This window comes from Haliotis rufescens, unplaced genomic scaffold, assembly GCF_023055435.1.
Source record: "Haliotis rufescens isolate VD_foot unplaced genomic scaffold, xgHalRufe1.0.p SCAF_1, whole genome shotgun sequence".
Classification (NCBI taxonomy): domain Eukaryota; kingdom Metazoa; phylum Mollusca; class Gastropoda; order Lepetellida; family Haliotidae; genus Haliotis; species Haliotis rufescens.
The window spans coordinates 68,470,813-68,483,013 of NW_025963779.1; the positions used below are offsets into that span (position 1 = coordinate 68,470,813).

General features: G+C 41.3%; 1 protein-coding gene across 1 annotated transcript in view; it reads right to left on the reverse strand.

Annotated features, from left to right (window-relative positions):
• Positions 1 to 5,825: 5,825 nt before the first annotated feature.
• The window catches only part of LOC125372027 (uncharacterized protein DDB_G0271670-like), an 81,868-nt gene continuing 75,492 nt past the window's right edge, over positions 5,826 to 12,201 (reverse strand). The window contains exon 4 of the mRNA XM_048380896.1: positions 5,826 to 6,052. Within this exon, the coding sequence (XP_048236853.1) occupies positions 5,826 to 6,052 (227 nt within the window). The remainder of the gene's footprint in view (positions 6,053 to 12,201) is intronic.

The following is a 12,201-nucleotide window of genomic DNA, read 5'->3' on the forward strand; positions in this document are numbered from 1 at the left end:
CGTCACAAAAGCGGTAAAACATTTAAGATTGGCGTCACGTCGGGCGTCTTTCCTTGTTTTGACGACACGCTGTGCTGTAACCGAAATACTGTTCAAAACGGCGTTAAACCCAAAACTCTCACACCATAATAACAAGCAATTGCATTACGGCTGTTAAGCATAGTCATCACGAACAACGACACAATAGACGCTGCACACTATTACTGGTAGACAGTTATAGATCTGTGGATATCTATTATTGATTTGTTACAAGTGATATGATTGATTATTGATCCGTCTCGGGTCATCAGCCTCCATAGCGTCATCTCACCACGTAATGTGACTCGTCGCAGCAGATGACTATGAACATAAGCCTATGTACACCACCTAGTTCAAACACTTTCTCTATTTACTGAGTAAGTACAACTCTTAAACTAATCTAATTTGATGGAAGGCTGAAATCTGGACCTGAAAGATCAATGTTGAGATAGAGGGAACGGAATTGCGAGGAAGTAAATCAGATTGTCCTTCAGTTCAAGAGGGAAACGTTGCAGCAGTGCACTTCACAGTATTGACGAGAGAATGAGAAATTGTCTGAGTGGTCTCTACCAGTGCGGATATCTTCCGTAAACAACGCGCATCACTTTTGAAGTTTCTGATTTCTCTACTGCTTGAAAGAGGAAGGCATTGGTTGTAAATTTTAACTAATTAGTTAATCAAAGTGGTCTGGGTATTCAGCCCCCGCAATGAAATATGTTCATAATAATAATAATAATAATAATAATAATAATAATGATTCATAAATAATAATTTGATATACATCGTTGTTAATCAAAGTGGTCTGGGTATTCAGCCCCTGCAATGAAATATGTTCATATGATAATGATTCATAAATAAAAAATTGATATGCATCGTTGTTAATTAAAGTGGGCTGGGTTTTTAATCCCCGCAATGAAATATGTTCATAATCATATTGATTCATAAATCATAATTTGATATACATCGTTGTTTATGAGATCTTCTTGACTGTTTATGATTAGCGTTATCTTTTAACCATTACCAGTTTAGTCCCGCTGCATGTATGCCCCGTATTATAACGCGACAATAGTAAATATTGTATGTATCATTAGAATGCATGATAAATAGGAAATACATGTCTGTTGAAGATATCACTATAGATTTAGTTTGATATTAATACTATCTGCTACTTATAAATACATGTACGTGTCTGTCCAGTGACACCCGATTATACCGGACTGTAAGAAGCCAGGGAAATGGTCCGAATTAACAGACAGATAGACAGGCAGAGAAGCAGGCTGACAGAATGGCAGAAAGACAGAGAAGCAGGTTGACTGACAGAGACACAGACTGACAGAGAGACAGACAGATAGATAGAAAGACAGGCAGATAGGCAGGCAGGCAGGCTGACAGAATGACAGACAGACAGAGAAGCAGGTTGACTGACAGAGAGACACAGACTGACAGAGAGACACAGACTGATAGAGAGACAGACAGATAGATAGAAAGACAGGCAGATAGGCAGGCAGGCAGGCTGACAGAATGACAGACAGACAGAGAAGCAGGTTGACAGACAGAGAGACACAGATTGACAGAGAGACACAGACTGACAGAGAGACAGACAGATAGATAGAAAGACAGGCAGATAGGCAGGCAGGCAGGCTGACAGAATGACAGACAGACAGAGAAGCAGGTTGACTGACAGAGAGACACAGACTGATAGAGAGACACAGACTGACAGAGAGACACAGACTGACAGATAGATAGAAAGACAGGCAGATAGGCAGGCAGGCAGGCTGACAGAATGACAGACAGACAGAGAAGCAGGTTGACTGACAGAGAGACACAGACTGATAGAGAGACAGGCAGATAGGCAGGCAGGCAGGCTGACAGAATGACAGACAGACAGAGAAGCAGGTTGACTGACAGAGAGACACAGACTGATAGAGAGACAGACAGATAGATAGAAAGACAGGCAGATAGGCAGGCAGGCAGGCTGACAGAATGACAGACAGACAGAGAAGCAGGTTGACAGACAGAGAGACACAGATTGACAGAGAGACACAGACTGACAGAGAGACAGACAGATAGATAGAAAGACAGGCAGGCAGGCAGGCTGACAGAATGACAGACAGACAGAGAAGCAGGTTGACTGACAGAGAGACACAGACTGACAGAGAGACACAGACTGATAGAGAGACAGACAGATAGATAGAAAGACAGGCAGATAGGCAGGCAGGCAGGCTGACAGAATGACAGACAGACAGAGAAGCAGGTTGACTGACAGAGAGACACAGACTGACAGAGAGACAGACAGCTGGATAGAAAGACAGGCAGATAGGCAGGCAGGCAGGCTGACAGAATGACAGACAGACAGAGACGCAGGTTGACAGACAGAGAGACACAGACTGACAGAGAGACACAGACTGACAGATAGATAGAAAGACAGGCAGATAGGCAGGCAGGCAGGCTGACAGAATGACAGACAGACAGAGAAGCAGGTTGACTGACAGAGAGACACAGACTGATAGAGAGACAGACAGATAGATAGAAAGACAGGCAGATAGGCAGGCAGGCAGGCTGACAGAATGACAGACAGACAGAGAAGCAGGTTGACAGACAGAAAGACACAGACTGACAGAGAGACACAGACTGACAGAGAGACAGACAGATAGATAGAAAGACAGGCAGATAGGCAGGCAGGCAGGCTGACAGAATGACAGACAGACAGAGAAGCAGGTTGACTGACAGAGAGACACAGACTGACAGAGAGACACAGACTGACAGAGAGACAGACAGCTGGATAGAAAGACAGGCAGATAGGCAGGCAGGCAGGCTGACAGAATGACAGACAGACAGAGACGCAGGTTGACAGACAGAGAGACACAGACTGACAGAGAGACACAGACTGACAGATAGATAGAAAGACAGGCAGATAGGCAGGCAGGCAGGCTGACAGAATGACAGACAGACAGAGAAGCAGGTTGACTGACAGAGAGACACAGACTGATAGAGAGACAGACAGATAGATAGAAAGACAGGCAGATAGGCAGGCAGGCAGGCTGACAGAATGACAGACAGACAGAGACGCAGGTTGACTGACAGAGAGACACAGACTGACAGAGAGACAGACAGATAGATAGAAAGACAGGCAGATAGGCAGGCAGGCAGGCTGACAGAATGACAGACAGACAGAGAAGCAGGTTGACAGACAGAGAGACACAGACTGATAGAGAGACAGACAGATAGATAGAAAGACAGGCAGATAGGCAGGCAGGCAGGCTGACAGAATGACAGACAGACAGAGAAGCAGGTTGACAGACAGAAAGACACAGACTGACAGAGAGACACAGACTGACAGAGAGACAGACAGATAGATAGAAAGACAGGCAGATAGGCAGGCAGGCAGGCTGACAGAATGACAGACAGACAGAGAAGCAGGTTGACAGACAGAAAGACACAGACTGATAGAGAGACACAGACTGACAGAGAGACAGACAGATAGATAGAAAGACAGGCAGATAGGCAGGTTGACAGACAGAGAAGCAGGTTGACAGACAGAGAGACACAGACTGACAGAGAGACAGACAGATAGATAGAAAGACAGGCAGATAGGCAGGCAGGCTGACAGAATGACAGACAGACAGAGAAGCAGGTTGACAGACAGAGAGACACAGACTGACAGAGAGACAGACAGATAGATAGAAAGACAGGCAGATAGGCAGGCAGGCAGGCTGACAGAATGACAGACAGACAGAGAAGCAGGTTGACAGACAGAGAGACACAGACTGACAGAGAGACAGACAGATAGATAGAAAGACAGGCAGATAGGCAGGCAGGCAGGCTGACAGAATGACAGACAGACAGAGAAGCAGGTTGACAGACAGAGAGACACAGACAGAATGACAGACAGACAGAGAGACACAGACAGAAAGACAGACAGACAGACAGACAGACAGATTTTTTTGGAAATCTCACTTTATATACAACAATGTATGCACATTTAATCAGCTAAAAGTACACAGTCTTTTCACAACGGAGCTACGAGAGACTATATCTATGTACATTATAGCCTCTGAGATATACATTCAGATTATACATATGCGCGACGTCGGAGTATGAATAGTTATGTCCCTGTGGACATTAACAAACAGGACGTTTGTACATCATATATAACACTATATTCGTCACTAAAATATACTGCTAAAGAATCTAAGGAAAAACGTATGTCTGAATACAAAGGACAGTTGAGCAAAACGGGAAGCTCATCTTCAGAACAATTATCACAGCACATCGGGCAAATTCTCTTTTCAACAGATGTCTTGTTAAACCAGTCAAAGGTAGGCAACAAGACGAGATTTCCGGACTGTTGGGTTCTCGCTGTAAACAATAACCCATGTCCTGCCAGACTTGACCATCTCAGTTATGCGTTTTCAGAATAATATTGTTTATTGTGTTTAATCTTGGTTTCATATAGATTTATAAGGAAGTATCAGATATGTGCTCTCTGAGATGTTCAAACATGACTTCTAGAGTAGTATTAAACATCAAAGAACAGGATTCTATTTTTGTCTGCGCTGTTTTCTTTTACAGTTCGTGAGACTCCCACACTCCATTGTTACAAATATCCCGCCAATGTGTTTTTGCGCCAAAACTAACCACAACGCGGCACCAAGCCCCATTTAAACATCTAGGCACTATGATATTGTCTTTGCCGCCAAATTGCGCGTTCAGCAGGTGTTCGGAGACATCCATGACGGACTACCTCACAAATGATGTTGCTGTTTTGCTGGCCGACACCCGGTAAAGCCCTTAGACATTGCAGCACAGGGACGGTCTCAAAAGTAAACTGTCCTTTTATGCAGGACGTCGAAAATAGGATTTCCTTGTCCATGGAAGGGAAACATAATTCGATTACCGTATTCGACGTAATAACCACCCCGGTCTAATAAGCGCCCAAGGCGATATTTGCTAATACATTGGCTAGTGAACAATCCCAATTAGCACCCCTTCCGATTGATCAATGTACACAAGACTTATCTTTTCGCCTATATTACGCACTCGTGTGTTATATGCACCCTTAATTATGGGCAATTAAATTCTGGAAAAATATATCTGTCGTATATAAACATTTCAGGCTTTCAGCATAAACCACGAAATTTATTTTTCAACTCTGTTTTTTTCCCCCACCAAAATAATATTCAAATAAGAGCCCCCTATTTCTAATTTTGAGAACGCCTTCGGCGCTTATTACGTCGAATACGGTACATTAACTTCAATCCGTATACTATCCAATTTCAGAGCGGTTTAAATATTGTAATGAAATTTATACACAATAACATTTCGGAATAATATTTAAAAAATCATTTAATAATTAATTATTTTTCTGGCGGTATTACCTCTAAGTATATATAATACTGATAAATAAAATATCATAATATATCAAATGTATGTTTGTATATCTTGAACTTGTAGGTCTGTTTACTTATTTATACAATTGTTATATACATTATCATTCATCCTGCCATGCGAGGCGGCATGGCTAGTGTAATGGTTAAAGCGCTCGCTCTACACGACAAAAATGGGTTCGATTCTGACGGTACGAAATAGAAATCCTGTTGCTGATGTCCCCCGCCGTAATATTGCGAGAAAAGTGCTAAAATTCACTTCACTAACCCCTGTCGGCGTCATAAACATCTGCTCTTTATCAAGAAGTTGAATATACATCTCACTGAAATTTGATGGTCAGATTTGGGAAATATCGTCATTTAACTACCTCTACTGTTATCGCGAATTTAAAACTATAAACATATTTGGTGACACAGCCCCTAGGTCGGCTCTTCAGTGTGGTGGTATTCATTCCAGCGTATCCCCCATCTGTCGTCTGTGTCTACATCACGGTCGTCTGCTCGTCCAGCCCTTGTCATCAGCGCGTGTCTCCCTCTCCATTGTCGCTGTGTCGTCTGCCACCGCTTACAATTGAGTCTCATGCCCACAATTCCCCACCTGCTCTTCCGGTCCGAGGTCAACGCCGGCTTTTTCTGGGTGGGGTCAACTTCAAGTCAGCCGTATGTGATCACCGGATGCTTATTTGCTAAATAATGTATTGTATAATTTAATAAGCGGTCCACCTGTGGGACTTGAGTGTCAATGTATTCTACGCTGAGGATCTCCACCTCAGTAGGTACTTTCTGACACCATAGGACGTGCGAGAGATGGCTTCTGAATTCCTGTACAGTAAAATCAAGACATTTAACGACATCTCGATACATTTACAATTCCTGTATAATGCTAAGAATGTCTGTCAACTCCTGTGAGATACAAGTCGTGTGGTCTGTGCATGCTTACACTTGTAACTCTCTTCGTAATGTGGTGATGGCGGCGGTGTAGACTAATGGTCGCCTGTCATGTCGAAGTTCGATTCCTAACTGATGCTTCCCTGACGGGAAATTTCAATAATGTGGCGTAAAACTCACTCACTCACTCCCTCACTCATCCACTCATCCAAACAAACACCCACCCACCCACCTATCCACCCACTCACTCACTCACTCACCCAAACACTCACTCACTCACTCACTCACTCACTCACTCATCTATTTTTTTTCAAAGTATATTTTCCTAACTGTGAAAACTTAGTAAACTATATATTTGTATATGTTTGTATGTGATATATGTCCTTAACGTTTTTACTGCGGGAAGTTGTGTCCCTTAGGTGTGCCAGGATGTTATGATGGAAGGTTGGAATCCCATATTCGCGCTGATTATGATTCTTCGTTTGCCAGAAGCATACCCGCGAACGTAGGTGTCACAACAATGGTAAACGACCTGCATTACTTCGAACTCTCTAAAACTTTATGCTAACACGTCGTGTTATAAATGACACGCTGTCCAAATCAACGATAAACACATCTCACTCACTCCCTCATCCATTCGCGATTTGAAACCATCACTGTACCTGGACTGATGTACTTAGATTCATTAGTCAATGGCTTCATCCAGCCTACTGGCCTTTGGGCGAGGAAAAACTGACCTGTTACGCAAGATCTGTGGTAGTCTCGGGGGTCTCGGAAAGTCTCGTGTAGATCTCAGACATTACAAATACGTCACAGTTGATCATAAGTCTTCATATAGTCCGCGGTCTCATTATATCTAAGTTGAGGACGTGAGCCGAAAACTTCGACATAATGGAAAGGTCCATGTAATATGGAATGTGTTAGTTGCTTGAAAATGGGTTGACTCAAATTAATAAATCGAAATTGAAATTAATAAATCGGTATTTAAACCAATGACATTTTCAGTCAATCATGCAATTAGAGATACAGTGAAACAAATCGATCAATATGTCTGGCTATCGATATGTCCAATCAATAATTCTCAATCAGTCAATCAGTAGCTTGACGTTCAAACAACCCCCTCCCCCACCACCCCCTCTCTCTTACCCGCAACTTTTTTCTGCCACTTCTCCCCCTTTTTCTAACCCCTCTATCGCTTACCCCCACCCTTCAGTTCTTTCTCTAACCATGTCTTTTTCTCCAACCCGTCTTTCTTCCTATTCAAATATATATACACGTATATAGTTAATGGTGATTTATTTTCAACCCATACCCTTTCTATCCTTTGAGTAACGTGTTTGGGGCGTTTTCATCTTTAGTGGTATTCTATTTCACCATTATAAGCCCCAGGGGTATTCATTGAGCATATCCGGGTCTATACACCGTCCTAACTACCCGCGGAGCGGAATAAGGCGGAAAACTCGCACGACAATGTTTGAATCCCGGATGACAATACCGGGACGGTGCGGGTGAGCGGTCACATCGACTAGGCCCCTTGTCTTCTGTATCCATATGTACCAACCCTTAACTAAACGCACCCGTGTACAAAAAAACATGAATTTACTCGTATGAAAAAACACTCACAGCTGGTTGGCGCAGAGTATTTAAGTAGATAGAATGTAATAAGACCGGTCATATTAGCGCAGCCCATCTGCCTAAGCCGGGGGCTGTATCAAAGGTTTTGTGGGATCATTATTAACTGCTGATTATGCTTCAATAATGCGTTTGGTTTGTGTGAAAGGATCTTTTTTGGCCGAATAAGAGCGTGTGTTTACCTTAAGGGTTGTTAAGGGTCATATTTAAACATTTATAGAAAACTGCAGTGTTTGCGTTTAGCCCTTTGATATAAGGCTTCAGCCCGCCAATAAAAAAAACACACAAAGGGATTGATAACATGGCTAGATTTTGGCGCGTGCCCTCCGCGAAGACTGCAGCTATGCGTAGGACTAGAGGAATTTAGAATTGCGCGATGGGGCATTTGGTCTCTGTGGGCACAGGTAAGACATACTAAAAGAAACACGGGCACTTGAAATAATAAATACATAGAGACTGTGTTTAGGTACGGCAGGTATTCGTATGGTAGGAAGACGTGGTTTCAGTGTTAAAGTGCGGAATGTTTGATTAGGCTTATGCTTAGATCCAAAGCCAAAGTGAAAAAGGAAAATACCAGCTGAAGTTGTATATCCTTGATACCGAAGCGATAATACGAGTTTACAAACAACATAGCATCACAACAAACAATCCGAACGTTGCTAACCTCACGATCTTTAGCATCTTCGAATATTCAGTGTGTTCTATCTACTTTTTTTATGATTAAAAAGAAATACCACAATAGTATAAAAAATTGGATAATAAGGGACGAATTTGTAGACTTTAAAATTGTTTATACTTTTTACAATGAAGGGCAAAAGATACAAACGTGTTATTCTCTTACAATATCAATTTACAACGACTTAATAATCGATATATATTGTTTTCATATTTTTATCAACAAACATGAAATAATATGATCACATTTATCTACAGTTTAAGTAAGTATGAGGTGTTTTCGTACGTTACGTCATGAATGTTACAACACTAGTCCATGTATGTTGATAAATTACTTGAAAATGTACCATTGCGAAATGTTAAAAGGAATCTTTATTAGTTTCGCATAAACGAAAGATTAACACGAGGCAAACACCTTTCAAGTCGATATTGATTATCTTTGTTCCAAAAGGGATTTCTATGTGTTAAACTAAGCATTAAGACTGCCACAAAGCCATTCGGTGACGACCCACTTTTTTTATCAGGGAATATAAAGATGTTGAGAGTCGCCCTAATTCCTATACACGCGACAGTCGCGTGCCCCTGTCCTTTGTGACGGTCGCCAGCCGTGCGCATTGAACATCTGGAGGAAAATGGGAGCTTTTCAAACACCATCTTAACAAAAGCTCGGAATTACGCTATAAAAAACCTCACACATTTCAGTGCAAAATACCCCGACAATATAGAGCTGGCAGCATACCGTTACAGGCGGCGCGCGAAGTTTGCACCTGTCGGGTTTGGCGCGCGATTTTCACCTGGCTTTTGTAAAGACGATCTTTTCATGGTTGGCGGTTAAAAAAGGCGCGTATCTAATACGGGAACGTTTGTGTTGACGGAAATAAAGGCTGATTGTTGCTTTGGGGAATAAAATCTTCAAAGAAAATGAGTTTTTGAAAACTTCATTGTTCATATTTGACACAATGATCTAAATATATCAATAATTGCTACTTATAAAACTTCATGATAAATAAGGAAAAGTGAAAAAAACAGTTTACGAGTTTAATGAAACTGGGATTATTGAGTAGATAGCAATGATATAATTTTGATTTAACACACTGTGACCACCCAATCCCCAGTTTGTGTCTGCTCTTACGTTAAGCACAAGTTCACAAATCCCCACGAGGGTCAAGTAGTTTGAGAAAAGTAAGATTCCAATAAGGAAATTATAAATATCACCTTTCGAATTATGAACAAAGAGTTACATTATCCACTTATTTAACAGGAATCCAATTAAGAACCTGCAGAATGACACCTTTCGAATCATTTCCGCATCAGTCTGCCAGCGCGGAGGCTCTTTAATGGAAATGTACTAGTACATTTTGTGATTTGTAATTCGCGCATTTTGTTGAAATTATACCTGGAAATCAAATAGTCAAAGTGTTGTTTTTCTTTTATGTTTAGTATATTCGATTATCCAAACACATTCGGATTTTATAAATGTTTAGTATGCTTAAAAAAATGGGGTGGGATGCGACCCCTATATTTTCAAAAATATACTTGTCCCGGAAATACAGGAAAAGAATTATTGTGCAAAAATAGTTTTCGCTGGACAGTATCATTCATCCCCTCCACCTCTCACCCACTCACGCACGCTTGCACGAAGCTGTGGATGACCCCCAAATAAGACTACCCATATTACCCCACCTTATGAGACTCGCAAGTCTTGCCGATTGTAATAAGATCAGAGAAGACTTCCCATTAAGACATGCTGACGACATTGCCGCCACAAGCATCAATAATGAATAACATACATGCGTATTTATCGGTTACAATGCACAAAAATATATATTCAATAATAGTACATAAACATATTGAAGAACTTAAACTATCCAAATGTGTTGATAGTCACTCAAAAAAGGACGTCGTTCTGTATTAGTTCAACTCGTGTCCGGGTAGAGATACTCTGTTAAACACGAAAGCCTAACCTAGTTGCGATCAAAGCAAACTCTCACACACGGCCGCCCATTAACCATGATTGGCGCGAAATCCGCGTTATTTTCCGAAACAACTTTTGTAAGATAGAGCGCGCGGTTGTTTGCACCTGGCCAATCGGAACAAAGAATACATGACAGATGTGATCACGTGTGACCTGACCTCCACGCGCCCAGTGGAAGCAGGTGTTAGTTCACTAACGGTATGCAAGTGGCGGAAGGTCTATTGTGTCCCTTTGACAGAAGGCCCTTCTTCCGTCGGAAAAGACCCCCAACGAGATGAAATATCATTCACCAGAAAGGGGACTATAATTTGTGGTTTGGGCCTTGTTATGAAGACGAGTTTTGAATACAGATGGTTTAGCTGAATCACCTGTCCGGCGGGAAGCGGCATGTTACCCGGATTTAAAAACACACAACAAAGACTGTCTGAGATGTTGGCAGTGTCTTTGTTCCCCCTGTACAACGTTTAAACACTGCTTCATGACGTGGTGTTCCTGTAGTGTTTTGTCTCCCCAAAATGATGAATTTGTTAATGCTGTTAATAATACCACCACTCTTACTACTACTACTACCACTACTACTACTACTACTACTACTACTACTACTACCACTACTACTACTACTACTGTTAATAATACCAACACTCTTACTACTACTACTACTACTACTGTTAATAATACCACCGCTCTTACTACTACTACTACCACTACTACTACTACCACTACCACTACTACTACTACTACTACTACTACTACTACTACCACTACTACTACTACTACTGTTAATAATACCAACACTCTTACTACTACTACTACTACTACTGTTAATAATACCACCGCTCTTACTACTACTACTACCACTACTACTACTACCACTACCACTACTACTACTACTACTACTACTACTACTACTACTACTACTACTACTGTTAATAATACCACCACTCTTACTACTACTACCACTACCACTACTACTACTACTACTACTACTACTACTACTACTACTACTACTACTGTTAATAATACCACCACTCTTACTACTACTACCACTACTACTACTACTACTACTACTACCACTACTACTACTACTACTACTGTTAATAATACCACCACTCTTTCTACTACTACCACTACCACTACTACTACTACTACTGTTAATAATACCAACACTCTTACTACTACTACTACCACTACTACTACTACTACCACTACTACTACTACTACTACTACTACTACTACTACTACTGTTAATAATACCACCACTCTTACTACTACTACTACCACTACTACTACTACTACTACTACTACTACTACTACTACTACTGTTAATAATACCACCACTCTTACTACTACTACTACCACTACTACTACTACTACTACTACTACTACTACTACTACTACTACTGTTAATAATACCACCACTCTTACTACTACTACTACCACTACTACTACTACTACTACTACTACTACTACTACCACTACTACTACTACTACTACTACTACTACTACTACTACTACTACTACCACTACTACTACTACTACTACTACTACTACTACTACTACTACTACTGTTAATAATACCACCACTCTTACTACTACTACTACCACTACTACTACTACTACTACTAC